Consider the following 16,754-nt stretch of genomic DNA (forward strand, 5'->3'; position numbering starts at 1 on the left):
TGTGCATGGTAGGTGCATATTAAAAAAAAAAAAATCCTATTTCTGTTCCAAGATTAAGAAAATGTTATATTTCTAGATATTTCCCTTAAAGTTATTAGAATATGAGCATCCATGTTAAACTAATTGATAGAAGGGGAGACAACTCCATTATTATTTCAACTATTAAACATAACTTTCCTTCTTCGGTGTATGATTTATACTCTTAAAATAATTTACCTAAACACACGCCCTAGCTTTTATTATAAGTCGTGAAATTTAATTTAACATATTAGGTATATGTGAACAATATATTAAACTATTGTGTGCACTGGTTGTCACATCCCGGCTCAGGGCGGACCACTTCCCAGGCCCGCTCCATCACCGTAGCACAATATTATCCGCTTTGGGCCCCGACCACGCCCTCACGGTTTTGTTTCTGGGAACTTATGAGCAACTTCCCAATGGGTCACCCATCATGGGAGTGCTTTGGCCACCTTCTCGCTTAACTTCAGAGTTCCGACGGAACCCGAAGCCAGTGAACTCTCAAAAGGCCTCGTGCTAGGTATGGATGGGAATATACATTTAAGGATCACTCCCCTAGGCAATGTGGGATGTTACAATCCACCCCCTTAGGGGCCCGACATCCTTGTCGGCACACTTCCGGCCAGGGATTGGCTCTGATACCATTTGTCACATCCCGGCTCGAGGCGGACCACTTCTCAGGCCCGCTCCACCACCGTAGCACGATATTGTCCGCTTTTGGCCCCGACCACGCCCTCACGGTTTTGTTTCTGGGAACTCATGAGCAACTTCCCAATGGGTCACCCATTATGGGAGTGATCTGGCCACCTTCTCGCTTAACTTCGGAGTTCTGACGGAACCCGAAGCCAGTAAGCTCCCAAAAGGCCTCGTGCTAGGTATGGATGGGAATATACATTTAAGGATCACTCCCCTGGGCGATGTGGGATTGATTCCTTATTTCACCTGTTATATTGATGCATCTTTATTATGTTTTGATGCATAGCATGGCATATTTTCTCAAAAAGTGTTAAAGACTTGTGATTTGAGTTTTGAGATTATATATGGTTATTTATATACTATTTTCTGGGAAAGTATACAGGTTTTACAGCGAGGGGTTAGAAATGTTTTAAATGAAATGTTTTCGAAAAACTTTTATTTGCGCCCCTCTAGGTTCAAGATAGCAGAGCTTTGGGTGGCCACGAGTAATCCAACGATGTTCTGACAGAATTCACAAAAGTAGGATTCCCCCTCGGGTGTTATATCTTAGTAATGGTGTCTTTAAAGCTTCCGAACTGTGTAAATGGTTACGTCACTCTCACGTGACGGCCAGCATGCCCTCCTTCAGGACGGGGTGTGTCACTGGTGGATCCATGTAGGGACCCTTCGGAAGCCCGAAGAAACACTTGTGATCGACCTTCGAGACCCTCCAACAATTTGGGCAGGTGCAGTGGAGAGGCTTGTTGCCTCCATGGATGTGCAGGCAGCAGTGCTTATAACAAAGAAAAATAAGAGGTTTTTAATTTTTTTTTATAAAAGACCTAGCCAAAACGACTTCATTTTTCAGCCTAGTCATTATAAAAAATTTAAAAACTAAAGTATCTCTGTTTTCTCTACAAAGCCCGAGAGCCCCGGTCTTTTCCAATATCCCCAAATTATATTTAAGAACCCCCAGCCCCAATCGTCGCAACCTTCCAACTTTAAACCCAAGTTACCCTATTCCCCACCACCATTTGCCATTCTACCGCCTTTAGCTGCCAAATTTAATTTCTTCCAAATTCATATAAGTTTTTTAATTCTAGACTTTAGTCCCAACTCCCAATTAATAAGATATATGTTACATTAGCAAATTTTATCTTTGTAGAATCACTAATTGCGTTATGTTGTTGATGAGAATTTGTTGGTTTTATTACCCTTGAGATTAATCTTGATTTATTCAATGAACCAAATTCAATAGAAAATAGTGATATAGAACCAAATTAGTCTAATATATTGTTTTTTATTTTTAACTTTTATGTTGGGATCCCCCAATTTTGAAAACCTAGATCTGTCACTGATTGTGTGGAACTACTGTAGGAAGCTGCTAGGCAAATTAAGTCGGTGGAACATGACAAATTAGAAAGAATCCAGATATGAGATTTCAAAAATAGAAGAAACTGTTGTATGAAGATGCGCAAGTAAATTGACATGAGCAAATTTTTTGTAGATTTTTAGTGTTCATCGGCTGTAGCTACACAACCTACAACAACCCCTTACGTTTGTCCCCACAAAGCATAGAGCTTTATTAATATTTAATAAATCACAATATTTAACCTCATTAAGATGCAGGCTTTTCCTTGACATATTATCATTTTTTAATAAGCCGGAAGGAGAATATCTCATTCCGAATAGTAAACACCTCCATTGTCTTTGGAGCAATTCCTTACCAATTAATCATACATGCAATGAAAAGAAATCATTCAAATAGTATATTCTCAAGAAGGCTACTTAGCTCATTTACTTATTTATCTATAACTTACAATTTGACACATGAAAAAATAATTCGTTAAAACGGATAAAATTCTAAACGAATACAAAATTGCGATTTATTTGTAAGAAGAGAGATTGTGAAGATGTAAAAGCTAAAGAGTTCCACAGAAAAAATGAGAAATTTTGCAAGGACTTATAAGTAAGTTTGGCTATTTCCCAAATTGTCAATTAGCTTTACGATGTAATCCAACTTTCTTCATGGTAAGAGTAGGTTGGTCAACTGTGAAGCCCAAAGGCCACTCCACGTCGCCCATTTTGTATTGTCCATATGCATAGTTTGAAAATTCTCCACACGTAAGGAGGTGTTTGAGGATGTGAAGGTTAAAGAGTCCTATGTCGGTTAAAGAAGAAACCTTATAAGGGCTTATAAGTAAACTAAGCTACTCCTCATATATTATCAATTGATTTTATGATGTAACCATAATTTTTTTATTTTTTGGAGACAATAATTAGGTAGAGGGATCTAAATATTTTTCTATTATTCTCAAGCCATGTAACTTTATGCTGTTGGTGCTATAAATAGGGGTTCAAGAAAGCCATATTGTCATGCACCCAAATTAGAGAGCAAAACCCAATAATATTTTTAGTCAACTCCGCTCCCCTCCTAGCTAGCACCCTCAGTTCATCCTCTCTCTCTCTCTTACAATCTACCAAAAATGCAAAACAAGGCAACCGTTGAAGCTCTCTACAAGGCGTTGGCACAGAGCCAAACAGACACAGTGGGAAAGCTTCTAGCCAGTGACCTAGAATGGTGGTTCCATGGCCCCCCAAAGAGCCAGCATATGATGCACGTGCTCACGGGGGATTCCAGCCACACTGACTTCAGGTTCGAGCCCAGAAGCATCACAGAGATTGGTGGTGGTGTGATCATTGCTGAGGGATGGGAAGGGGCAAAGGCCTACTGGGTCCACGTGTGGACCCTCAAAGATGGGTTGATCACTCAGTTCAGGGAGTATTTTAACACGTGGCTGACTGTAAAGGATCTGAAGCCGGAGGGATGGGAGAGCTTCACTGTGTGGCAGAGCATGCCGAGGGACCTGTTCCACCGCTCCTTGCCAACCCTATTGCTTGCTATTTAGAATTTTAATTAGAGTCTTTGATGTTGTGAATTAGCAATAAAAAATATGGGATTTGAGAAAAATAAAGGGTACTTGTGGTTTGTAGATTTGAGTTTGAACAAGGCATGATTTGGATGTGTTGAGAAAATTGAAGTGATGTAGTAAAATGGAACTACTAATAAAGATGTTTCCAAAACACAACTTTCGTTCTTGATTAATGAAAACATCTTTGGTAAAATGTATTTCCAATCATTCGTTATTCATAAATTCAAAATTTTACTTCTGAATATAATATGAATGCCCTCGATAAAGTTATAAAGTGATATGTGTAATGAGAATTTCACATGAGAAGATACGTCTATTGGCCAAGAGGCATGACTATAGGAAAATGGGTGTTAGTCAGAGTGAAGATATACACCACTTCAGTATGTGAACTAGATACAATTAATGTACAAGGAGGTAAACCCTTGGATAGATGGTTACACCCTATAAAGGTTATATCCATGCAACAAGAGTTACACATGTTGAATGGTAACCTTCAGTTGTCTATAAATAGGTTTGTAGTCAAAACATTTATTTTCTCCCAACAAAATAATACAACCGAAATTCTAAGATGTTATCCCATGTTAATTTCTTCAAAATGGGACCATTTATTTAATTGTTTGATGAATTGTTGATGTCTTAGTTTGTACGATCCTTTTAATGATAGGAGTGTCCTGCACTATAGGTTGGTGTAGAACTTATTTCTGGAGCTTTAATTGGGGGATTTTGTGAGTAGTCATCAAAATCATACCGACTCCTGTTGATAAATTACAAACAGTGATTTAAACATTCTCGGTTTAGTTTTTGTTGTGCGAAAGCACACCAACTGGTCACACACACATGAGTCGGTATTGCCAATATTCTCCTTACTTTAGCCACCCGAGAGTAACGGATAAGAAGTTTTACTAAAAAACCTCGACAAGTGTGTAATACCATTCCTTATAAAGCATAAATGGCTCTCCTCCTTAGCCGATGTGCGGCTCTAATCTAAGCCACCAAATTCCAACAGTTTTCAGTACCTCTTTACTTGATAAAATAAGAAAAGGGATTTCGCCACTCCTAATTTAGCTTTCGGTACCTTCGGTTCTCCTCTACTAAAATAAGGGTAGTGATTTTGCTACTCCCAATTTAGCTTTTGGTACCTTTGGTTCTCCTTTGATAGAATAGGAGTAGCGATTTCGGTACTCCCAGTAGCTTTCAGTATCTTCAGTTCACCTCCGATATAATAAGAGTAGCGATTTTGGCACTCCAAGTCCTTGTTTACTGCACTCCAAATTGCGTATTTTATAATTTTTCTACACAACAATAGTGCCAGAGGGTATGATGGAACTGAAGAAAATAAAGATGCAGTATAATTTCATATTTCATTGCAACACACTACAGGTAAAGATGATTGAAGACATGAGGCACTGATTAAAACCAGAGGATATGATGGAACTGAAGAAGCATATACGAAGATACAAAATTTATGTATGTTTATCAAAATCACATAGCAGTGCCAGCACTCTTCTGAGAGCTTCATCAGTAGTTCATTCCTTTTCACGTCTTCGGTTCGATTTTTTCTTCTCTCTGTATTCTGGATGGAACAGGGGGTTCCATGGGGAGCTGTCTGTCTACATTAGGGTAATCTTTTTCAACTCTGCTTGAAGGTAGATGATTTGCGCCAGATCTATATTGAGTTTTTCCGCTTTCACGCCGCAAAGGGACTAGTGAGGGATTTTCGTGCTCAGACATTTGCTTCCTGCACAAGTTATCTTCCATTATGCTGTAGAAATTCGCAGTTCGAACTTCCTGAGCTAGTGAGCACCAGCAGCAGAAAAGCCATTGTGCACAGTCTGTTACCGCAGGCTTTCCACAGCATAAGTTATTCGCCGGCAAGTTGAACCTCTTCCTCATTTGGATTCTCCAGAAGCCACCGTACAGCAAGCCAAACATACAAAGGACAATGCCGGTTATAGTCATGGCTTCTCTTGCAACGTTGTTGTCAATATGGAAGGCAGCTAAACTGAGGATCCAAAATGGGGCTGTGCAGAAGAGGAGAAATGTTGCAATGTGAACATACATGTTGCCAAATCCAAGCCTTTTGGCGTTCCATCCAAAAACACAAAAGGTGCAGAAAAAAGAGAGATAAGATATGGCAATATCTTCCCGAAAATCAAATAAACCCCCTCTCCATTGAGGTGCAAATTCAGCAATCCCTTGCTCATTCCTAGATGCAAATGAAAATTTCCTCGTTTGATTTGTGAGAATATGATCCTGCGATTCGCTATCAACTTCGTACTCCTTTCCAAGGGGGCTGACAATGCAGTACACACCTGCGATTGCAGGAGCAGCAATTGCAACTGAAAGGCAGATACCGACACCAATAGCCGATCGCTCAGATCTTTTGTATCTCAAGTTAAGCGTACACAAGGCATACTGAGCAAAGCAATTCAGATGGAGGAACGCAACAACAACCAGAATGTGCATCCGTTCATGGGGCTTGTAAGTTCCGTTCTTACAGTATATTTTTCTGAGAAATGTGACATCTTTCGGCTTCCATCTTAAGAGAAGTACAAGGTGGTGGATCCTTTTCGGGTGATGGTAAAGACTCATGAGAGTGAAGAGAGCATTGATGATTTGATTGTTAATCTCAAACCACTCATTTCTCTGAGACTGCGCCGGTAGGACATGGTTTAACATTCCTGTCATCACAAGAAAAAGGATTGCTCCGGAGACAGCAACACAACTTATCCACAAAAGGAGTGCCATATTCAGAGGGTTCTTGATCCACTTTTTGCATATTTTCCTCATGGACTCCCAATCGATCTTCTGAGAAAGAATCCCATTGAAACGTTTTCGAAAACCTTGGCTATTTGAAGAAGGTGCGGTACTTGAGATCTCGTCTCTTGTGCGATTTTTGTCACTAAGTAAGCCGTCCCTTTTGTGATGTCGAAAAACAAAGAACATTTTTGTCATCAGCCTTGTAGCCATCTTAGTGGTACTCCAATCTCAAGTGAACCAACAGAACCCCGATCTACAGACTCTACACCAGCATGCTCATTCGTCGTAACTGCAATTTAGAATGCTAAAACCAAACTGTACCTCGATCGGCATCTTTTACATGTTCATGGAATCACGATCAATACCCTAAAAATAACACCAGATGGTCAATGCCAGAGTCCCAAAAATCATACGACAACTCATGGGTGCACATTCGACATTTCAGATTGTAACCCCATCTCTGAAAACCAAAGATACAGGTCATAAAAATTACACGAAAAGCAAGCAAATCATGGAAACTTGACCATCCCAAGAAGCTGATGAAAAATTCGAACAAACAATGGACAAAACTTTAAAAAGAAGATTACAAACTATCATTCATGGCGAAAGAAAATCGCTACGACTTCTACTACTACAGTTGAAGCTGCGGTGAAAACCAACAATTGAAATCCAGAAAAAGAGAGAATTTTTACCTATCAATTCAATGGATCTTGCTGTGGCTACTGATGATCAGAGAGGAACAGTGGAGCACATACAGACGCAGTGCATACGTTGATGTTCAAATTTGTTGTCTGTCTTCTGTCATCAGTCTTTACCAAGTCCTTCACAAGCTCCGGTTTTTCAACTAGTGACATATGCCGTCCGGTTTTTCAACTAGTGACATTTATCTGTCAGGGATCAGAAAAATATCTGCACCTCACAGACAAAGCAAAAAGTGAAAGAAAAGTTGCAAAAGGTTACGTTGCAATATTGTTTTCTTTTCTTTTGAAAAAAGAGAGATTGAATTTCAATTCGAAAGTTTACGCCCGCGCACCTGTCCGGCGGTCCGCATAATGTTTGGCGGGACCCCCAGACAACAAGTAAACGACGTTATTGGAGTTGTTTTAGGAGTTGGTTTACCCGAAATCCCTTCGACTAATGCTAGATATATTAAATTTGTAAATAAAGTTTTTAAAATTAAAATATATGAAAGTTGATGATTGATTTATTACTTAAAAATTGATAAACATGTTTATTCTTATTAGTGACCTATCATTTAGTTTGCAAATTTAGTCTTCCTAGCATTATTCAATGCGTTCACAATCGTATGACGTTTTGTTCACGAGTAATGTTTGGCAGACCAAACTTTTTAAATCAAATTTGCAAACTAAATGATGTGGTTGCAGATGATTGGATTATTAATTAAGTATTAGTTAACGTGCTTGTTTCTCATTGGTGACACATCATTTGGTTTAAAAAATTTAGTCTCCCTAATATTACTTTTTTATCACTAATACATTATTATGTACAAGTTATTTTAGATTTTACTCTAGGCTTGATGTCACTTTGAGGGTAAAGGGTAAATATTTTCTTCGGATCCCTTCCATTCAGATCCTTCAATTTTCTGCGTTCTCCGATGGATGTTGGCTTAGGTTGCCGACCCACCGTGCCCACACCCACACCCACACCGTCATCTTTCGGCCTCCGGTTGCCCAAAACTCCAATCCTCTCAGATAGAGAGCGAGTGAGAAACGAAAAAAATAAAAAAAAAAGTTAATTAATACCTAGCCGTTTGATTTTCGATTAAACGAACATGATTAAAAAATTTGAAGGATCCGAATGGAAGGATCCTCGGAGGATCCGAATAGAAGAATCCGGAGAAGATCCTATTACATCACGAGAAAGTCTACTTTTTCAAATCCAAATCTTAGTGGTTGGCAACTCAAGTGGCACGTGTCAACCCAACAAGGGATCAGATCATAGAACAGATGCGGTGATGACATCTTAAAATTAGGGTGTGATTATATTCAAAACGAAAGAAGAACCCTAAGATGAATGCAAATGTAGCCTGAAAAATTCATTAACAATCCAAACGAGAAGTTCGGGAAACAAAAGCTCAATTATAATAACAAGATTAGCAATCTGAGTGTAATCACAGTACCTTATCCGTCAAAATAAATAAAGAACACCAGAAAAGATATGAAAACGTCGTAAAATTTGTATTTTGTAAAAGAAACAAACATCACAAAATGCATCATCTAAAATTACTTTGCCTCAGATTAGTGAAATTCTGATGCTTCTTCATTGATCAAGCTTTTGCTTTAATTAAGTTCGTTTTAGGTAAATTACAAACATGGATATATATTGACTGAACAAATACATATGCTGCTTTGGATAAGTTCACAAGTTGAGACCTGAGAGGGGTACCCTCCAACCCAAACAAAAGGAGTTTATCAAGACGAAAACAATGGAGAGATATCGACAAAGATTTATTTTAAAGTATATATGGTCCTCTCTGATGCCAAATCGAGCAGTGTACGGAAAAACTCGTGAGGGTACATCGGTGGTTCCTCCGCTAGTGCCTGAAAATTGAAATGGACCAGAAAGAAGTCTACCTAGTTAGAACTTCCTACTTCTTCAGTACATGAGCTCACTCTAAAATAGTAGTTCATTTGATCATCCTCTTTTCAACGCGTTTTAAACTTCCTCAATAAGTTTGGAAGACCAATTCTTTTATTACAGATAAAGAGTGTTTTATTCGAACAATTCTGTGTTTCCTTCCTCTCATGCAATGCAAAACCAAAAAAGTCTGATTTAAATTCCGTAGCAGGTTCAAGAGAATATTATTGATGCAAAGTAACCCTCGAAAGAATTTTTTTCAGTAGAAATAGAATACCTGGTGAATCAAGACCGTGGAAGGCGTCATTCCAGGCACTGTGTTGACCTCTATCATCAAGACCTTTGGAAAGAAATTAACAACAGATGAAAATGAGTTAGCAAATAATGTGCGCACAATTTTTTGACTCCAAACTTGATCAGTTAGGCAGAGAAAAAACATCATACCTCTCCACTGTCCACGTTGACAAATGCATCTATTCGTGAAAACCCTTCTAATTCAAGAGTGTTTGCAATTATTTCGATATGTTTTTTACATTTCTGCAACGCCTCGTTGCTGATTTAAGAGGGGAGAAAGAAATCAGAACAACGATTCGAACAATCAAAAGCACAAAATGGAAAATATCTTTTTAAGTCAAACACGAGAGAGGGACGAAACACAATAATCAATCTAGTGTGGAAATTGAATTTTAAATGAAATCAGTCACTTTAGAATAACGTCTGAGAATGACACTGAAACATCTAACATATGAGAAAAGGTTTTACTGCCCGTGTATGGAACTTTTCTACAACAGTTTCTACCCTTCTTTGACTCAAATAACAGAATGCAGAAAAACAAAGAACGAAGAGCACCACTAACAATAATGACTAGAGAATCCTCTATATATATTATTGTGTAAAACATAAATTACAACATACTCAATAAAAGGAACCCTCATTTCCTGAAAATAAAGGTTCTGGACAAACCTAATAATGGATGATGGAGGTGGAGTCAGATTGATGCCAGTCCCACCTGCCAAATGCAAGTGACTTATCATTAATGACATTTTAGCAGGAAACTATCAAGGGACAGAGAAAACAATGAACAAAATATTACCTTGGAATTTCTCCTCGAGCGTCAAAATGTCACCACTCTCCCTGACAGTGATGCTAGGAGTCAGTGAGCGCATTGATCCTTGTTTCCCAACAACTCCAACAGTTATTTCAACCCATCTACTCTCTCCGCTCCACAAGATCTGATGCCCCTTTTCATTTCTAGATTTTGATGATAAGATTATATTATCGGTCTCGATAAAAGGCTCGAAGATTAAGAGCTCTGGAGGGGGGTTTGGCATCTCAATAGTTCCATGTGCCTACATGAAAAACCAAGATCAAACTTGAAGGTGGTATATAATTTCTGTAAAATGGCTATATAAAATTACACAAGCAATACGTGTGTGTGTGTGTGTGTGTGTTATCCATAAATCGTATCTCACCAATTAACATTACCTACTGATCGTCGATAAAGACGTTAACTTTCAGGACAATAAACACTTAGTGAAGAAGAGTGGCAAGGCTTGTGAATAATCAGAGGAAGCCAGAGAATGGAAAGACTGTTGAATTAACATGGGTCTCAATCACTTAAAGGCAGTCAAGCAAAATATTGTACTGCCTAAGGAACATGCTACACTCGACTTTCTCATGGTTACTGAGAATACTTGCAGCTAACGTGGAGCAATGTTTTGAATGAAAAGAGTTGAGTGGTGGTTGTGGAGTAACAACACTATTACATATCATACGGTAAAAAATAATATAAACGAACAGTCGTAACGACTATACTGAAATGAAACTTCAGAAAGAGATAGAGGCCACTCTGAGAAAATCTACAAATAAACCCTTTTATACCTTAGAAAAACTATTAGGAGGAATCCGGTGAAGACAGTCTTCCAATGCTTTTACATACACCGAAAGGTCTTCAGCACAGCTGCATGCACAAACAAATTTGACTGAAAGAGTACATCATAACTCCATTGCAGACAAAGCAATTACGGGATTGAGTGCATAAAGAGCTTACGAGTCTAACGATTCAGTACCATTGAACAGAAGATGAAAATAAGGAAAAAGTAAAACAAGATAAACCTACCATAACCTTGCAACCCCCGTTGAGCATCCATCTCTTGCAGGTTTAACACATAATGTTGCACAGTGAAGCTTTGACGTCAATTCATGCCATACATTTGGTGTTGATGAACTAATGAGATCTTCTTTTCTCCTCAAATCTTTGTTGATAGTAAGAACTCCCAAATCCGACAGCTGTTCATTATAAAAGATCAGAATGCTTTGTTAGGCAGCAAGATACATGGGTCATATAAAGCACCAAAAATATCAACAAAGTCCAATTCATCTTCTTGGACATTTAATTATGAATTAATTAGCATACATGATTAAGAGCAAGCGATGTTGCAAGTTTGTCCATACAAATCTTTGAAGACATCACTCCAGGACCTTCAATTAAAAATTAAAAGGATGGTTAACAATGAAAACAAGACAACAAGGTCCTCCTAAACTGAGTGTGGATTAGAATAAACCTGTATGTGGAATCCCTTCAGCCTCTAACAATGACTGAAGTGTGCCATCTTCACCAATGCCTCCATGCACTATAAATAACAGTAGATAAGCTCATAAGTACTTTCAAACTTTGATTTCTGAATCTTCTGATCTCTAAGCACAGTTACATAGAGCCTGGTCACACTATTCGGAGAGAATTAAAAAAAATATCACTCTACCACTAGCAGATAATGGGTGACAAAGAAAACCTGAAAGAAAAACTGTAGCGTGAACTTCCTTGGCTAGCTTGATCCACTGTTCAACCGAGAATTTTACAGGCAGTTCATCAATGATATCAAATCCAGTAAACCAAGAATGTTTCTTCAAGCCTTCCATAAGATCATGAACAACTCTGTTCCTTAAGTGAGATGTCAATGCAACTCGGTCTGGTTCAATTGCCTCTACACATGCATCAAGAACTTCCTCTACAGTGTGTCTCAGCACAAGAGAATAACTGTTCACATAGAAACCTAATTAAATGCCATGAAGGAGTATTTAGGGGAAGAGGGCCCTACAATATGCTTTTGTTAAAAACTTAGTGAAATATAAATCATAAGCAGCAATGAAGCTTCACTTCATTCCAAATATTTTAAAGCATCAATGCTCTTTTGGACTGCATTGTTAGATATATTGATTTCCAGGTCTTCAATTGCAGATCACTTCAAGGGGCAAACAAGACAATATCTCAAATGTTCCACAGCACATTTTATTTCTGGTTATAGGAACCTTGTACTTCGAACAAATGAGTAAAACTTCAAGAAGAGAATGGAAAGGCCACATAAAATAATTTATATGACCACTAACAAAAGAAAGATGATATTTCCCCGTCTGTAAGAGAGAGAGAGAGAGAGAGAAACTTACGGTAAAGACCAAACTGTTCTGGAACTCACATCAACTTCGTTTTTGTCAATTGTGGGGGCAAGCAAACATGGAATCACTTCAAGCTGTAGCCAACAAGATTATCAATCTCAGACAAAAACATAATATCATCTACTTGATTAATTAAAGAATATATTCAATGACAATACACTTATCTACAATGTGAATTAATTCTCAATCCTTGATTAAGTACTGAAGATAGTAGGATCTGCTGAAATTTTTCAAACACAGAATCAAAGCTTTAATGAAATCTTCCTCTTCTAAATGAAAATGAATTCAGAGTTTGAATGAGTGTAAATGCTAGTTAACTCATGCTTATACATTCACCAGCTTCATATATTTCAAAATAGTATTTCTTTCCAAATCCCCACCCATACTTCTATCCATTGTCTTGAAAGTTTAACCAGTGTCCCCATTCTAAACCTTTCACACCCCAAACATTAGCATATGTAAACCATTTAGCATTGGTAAACTAAAAATCCAACAGTATGAATAGGATACTTACATCGTCAAAAGCTTGCAAATTGAGCCAAACATTTGTTCCGCTGATAAGAGATACTTGCCTCTCTGAAGAGTCTCCTCCAAAAATAACAAAAACTTTACGAGTGTCGTTGCAAACCGGTTCATTACGCAGTGACGTTTGTGATCTTCTAGAAACATGATCTGATGCACTACAAAATGGTGCAAGATTCGGATAACGCATGCAAGCCCGACGAATTATGCTCCTGAGAATATTTGAATGAGAAAGTCCAACCTGAATCCAGAAGTGGGGTGTTCGGGCAAGGTCGTATCACCAAAAGTATTATTGTAACAAGTACTGAAAAACATTCTTAAAGAAATGTTTAAACTTTTCATAACAAATGGTATTGTAGTAATTAATGTACAATACTAAGATGCTAAACAAGACAATCAAAATCAAAGCACCTTCGAGGCTTGCTGAAATAAAAAGCTGGTCTGTTCCATCCCACTAATCTGATGAATCAAAAAAAGACAGTATCAAAATCTAAGAAGAATCAACACTACAATGCATATCATTGAGATTATAAGACAACCCTCATACCAGATTAATGTCAGTATACAATATTGTACCCATCTCAGTCTTTCCGAATTTGCTATCTGATGATGATGGTACATGAATAGAATTAGGGAGAAACCATCCATCAATTCGAGCAAAGTCACGAAGACCAAGCTTTCTGAATAACTGAGATGCTCCTTCTCGAATACTTTCAATGACATCAATAGGAAACCGAGGTGGAGTATGATAAGCAACCTGTTTGGCAATCCATAGACTAAAAATCAGAAAGATGACACAAGAGAGATGTATTAAACATCACACTTGGAGTCAGATAATAAACATTGCATATGAACTATGAACTAACATTCTAACACAGATTGTGTAAGTCTGTAAGTCTACCTGTTGTGTTGGAAGATATTTCCTCCGGTAGTTGAAAATTGCATCCTCATCAACATTGTCATGGAACTGAAGTTCTACCTGGCCATTTTAAAGACTATTATTAATCCAAATACTCCTGGTACGGTAGTACCTATTACATATGTAGTATACCTTCATCTTCTCTACGCGGTGAGGATGATAAGTTGATATTAATTCCAATATGATGAAATGAAGCAAATGCAGTCATGGAGCATTCATACCTCGCTTGGGAGTAATACAACAGGATGGGAATCTAAACCAGAGCCCACATCAAGAACAATTGCTGTAAACTCGCTCCCACCTTCAAGAAATATTTCTACAAGGACTTTGGAGTCAATTCCCTATATACATAAAAGAGCACAAAATTCATTAGAAATGATTTTTACTAAACCCATGTTCTTACAAAACTAATATCAAGATATTGCAACTTCCTTTTTCAGAAAAACTCATATTCATATCAACATGGTCCAAATTCATGTATGCTAGTTAAATTTTTTTTGAAACATTTACAAGAGTTCAAAAAGGGCACGAAAGAAACAACGAAAACTACCTCTGTAATAATTGCATTAGCCTTGCTATAAGTATCAGCCAGACCATATGCAACTGTAACACCAATGCTTGATCCTGCTCGTGCTGGTTTTACCTGAAACAAAATAATAAACATGTTACATCTCGTAATCTGACCAAATAAAAGTATCGCACTCTGGGTTTGTTTACATTACAACACTAGATATGTGTCTTACCACAACTTTCCCTGACTCAACATCCAGTTGATTTCTTGCAAACCATTTTGACAGTTCAGATTCATCTGCTTCACTTCCCTACAGATCATTAAAGTCAGAGAAACTGAATTTTTGGAAATGTCATACATAGTTACATAAAGGGGAGTGCTATCCACACACCCCTCTCAATTTTATCGAATGAATTGAAGAAGATCATTGGCCAAAAATTAACAAGGGTGTATGAATAGCACTTCCCTTACATAAATTATCGTACACATGCTAACTTTTAACTAATACAAATTGGGATAGTACCTGTACTAAGCAACTTGGTACTGTTATGAATCCTTGTTTGCTGAGCTCCAATGAAGCATTGTACTGAGATAACTCAAAAATCACACAGTTATTATCATCTTCTTTCTTTCTTTATCCCTTATACATGTATTAAAACAAAAATTATTGTAGATACGTTATCTCATACTTTGTCGAATGCTTGGCAACATTCAATTGATCCCGTGCCCACAAATGGAACGTTATACTTTTCCAGAAGCTCCTGAAACATCATATGTTGAATATTACAAACGAATAAATAGAAAATCAATCCAGAATTGTGTGTGTGTCCCCGTCTAGAAAACTTGCAATGGAAGTAAAGCTTGTACATCAGTATACCTGAATGCCACCATCTTCACCAAATTGACCATGTATGACTGGGAACACTATGTCCACAGAGGCAGCTAGATATTCCGCGAACTCGGGCAAAGACTGGAAACCCTGGGCAAGGCTACAGAGAAACATTTAGACAGATCAACATACAAGGACACCAAATTCCAAAATTAAAGATACAAAAACTCACCTTTCGAGTTTAAAATCGAAGTCCGCAGGAGTGTTTGAGTACATCTATATGAATGTGCAAAATTAACAAACTTTAGAAGAAAAAGGTTACGAAATTTCGAATTAATTAATTAATTTTTACATAAACAAACCTGAGCAGGGGATATTGCAAACGCATTAAGGCCAGCGTCAACGTAATAGCAACTCACATGTATATCACCTCCCTGTTTCAAATTCAAAGAAAAATGTTTCTCACTCTCTACTTCCACTATTTTCTCGGCATCCAAACAGAACCTAAAGAAAATCTAATAACTCTAGTAGTGAAGAAACTCTTACCTGAATGTGATCAAGAACTGATCGAGCCGAGTTGAGAGAAATCCCACGCTCCGCCGAGGGACCTCCGCAAACGACGCCAACTCTAAGAACCCTACATTTCTCCTTCTCTTTCACCTCCCCTTCCGTCTCAATAACTCGACCTTCCACCGCCTCCGCGGTGGCGCGTGTGACTCCGACCCCGCGCCACCGCGTCGTCGAAGCACAACTTCTCCTCAACCGCAAGGAATTGAAGTTCGGGGAGTACAGCACCGAGTTCCGAACGCCGTCGCTTTGCTCGGCGCGAGCTGAAACGAGGCCGGAACCAAATGCGATCGTCGCCATGGGAAATGATCGGCCAGTCGGAAGCGGTAGCGAGTGAGTGGGAGCGAGGAATTGAAAGCATGTTTCGATTTTCTTGCAATTTATTTTCGAATTTTTTAGATTTAAAATTGGTATCGGACGGCTGCAACAGCCAAATTTTGGAGGGAGTACGTCCTGCTCATTGGCCGTTGGTGTTGTCTTTTGTCTTTGTAAATTAAAAAAAGGGGTAAATTACATAGTAGCTCTTCAGGTTTGAGGTCTATTACAACCCCATACAACATCTTTAAAACATTTCACTTTCATACCTCAAGTACTATTTTATTTCAAAATAATACAACCGTTAGATTTTCCATCCATTGATCCGTTAAGCGCTGACGTGGCTGCCACATTTGTGCCACGTGGCAAAAAAATTATTTTTTTATTTTTAAAAAAAAACCTAAATCTTCTAAATAAAAATTTATAAAAAAATTAAAAAAAAAAAAAAAAAAAAAACCTAAACCTAAACCCAGTTCGTCTCCCCCCCCTTCCATCTTCTCCTCCTCCCCTATCTTCATCTTCCCCATCTTCATCTTCTTCCCCGTGCAACCCAGAAAACAAAAAAAAAAACCCCTTTGCAACCCAGAAAAAAAAAAAAAAAAAAAAAAACCCCTCTACAACCCAGAAAAAAAAAAATACCCATCAGTTCGT

At 38.1% G+C, this 16,754-nt stretch overlaps 3 protein-coding genes across 4 annotated transcripts; 1 reads left to right on the plus strand and 2 right to left on the minus strand.

The window, feature by feature from the left end:
- The first annotated feature begins 1,300 nt into the window (after nucleotides 1-1,300).
- LOC103450714 (uncharacterized) lies at nucleotides 1,301-3,822 on the plus strand. The gene is made up of 2 exons (XM_008390088.4): nucleotides 1,301-1,486; nucleotides 3,135-3,822. Exons 1-2 carry the CDS (start codon nucleotides 1,301-1,303, stop codon nucleotides 3,603-3,605), a joined length of 657 nt encoding a protein of 218 aa, XP_008388310.3. The 3' UTR covers nucleotides 3,606-3,822.
- Nucleotides 3,823-4,971: 1,149 nt separating this feature from the next.
- On the minus strand, nucleotides 4,972-7,375 carry LOC103450715 (uncharacterized). 2 transcript variants are annotated; one of them, XM_008390089.4, is made up of 2 exons: nucleotides 7,082-7,375; nucleotides 4,972-6,755 (listed from the first exon to the last, which is right to left on the minus strand). In XM_008390089.4, exon 2 carries the CDS (start codon nucleotides 6,597-6,599, stop codon nucleotides 5,166-5,168), a length of 1,434 nt encoding a protein of 477 aa, XP_008388311.2. In that variant the 5' UTR covers nucleotides 6,600-6,755; nucleotides 7,082-7,375; the 3' UTR covers nucleotides 4,972-5,165. The 2 variants fall into 2 exon arrangements, with proteins under 2 accessions (XP_008388311.2, XP_008388312.2); XM_008390090.4 differs by having other exon boundaries at nucleotides 4,972-6,849; nucleotides 7,082-7,272.
- Nucleotides 7,376-8,647: 1,272 nt separating this feature from the next.
- On the minus strand, nucleotides 8,648-16,273 carry LOC103450716 (uncharacterized). The gene is made up of 24 exons (XM_008390091.4): nucleotides 15,768-16,273; nucleotides 15,584-15,655; nucleotides 15,454-15,497; nucleotides 15,270-15,381; nucleotides 15,082-15,153; nucleotides 14,916-14,978; nucleotides 14,625-14,702; nucleotides 14,432-14,524; nucleotides 14,103-14,222; nucleotides 13,864-13,941; nucleotides 13,510-13,719; nucleotides 13,374-13,421; nucleotides 12,955-13,203; nucleotides 12,432-12,514; nucleotides 11,780-12,024; nucleotides 11,552-11,620; nucleotides 11,404-11,468; nucleotides 11,107-11,276; nucleotides 10,869-10,947; nucleotides 10,081-10,336; nucleotides 9,951-9,996; nucleotides 9,432-9,540; nucleotides 9,265-9,327; nucleotides 8,648-8,950 (listed from the first exon to the last, which is right to left on the minus strand). Exons 1-24 carry the CDS (start codon nucleotides 16,086-16,088, stop codon nucleotides 8,858-8,860), a joined length of 2,838 nt encoding a protein of 945 aa, XP_008388313.2. The 5' UTR covers nucleotides 16,089-16,273; the 3' UTR covers nucleotides 8,648-8,857.
- Between the last annotated feature and the right edge of the window lie 481 nt (nucleotides 16,274-16,754).

This window comes from Malus domestica, chromosome 12 (genome assembly GCF_042453785.1).
Source record: "Malus domestica chromosome 12, GDT2T_hap1".
NCBI lineage: Eukaryota > Viridiplantae > Streptophyta > Magnoliopsida > Rosales > Rosaceae > Malus > Malus domestica.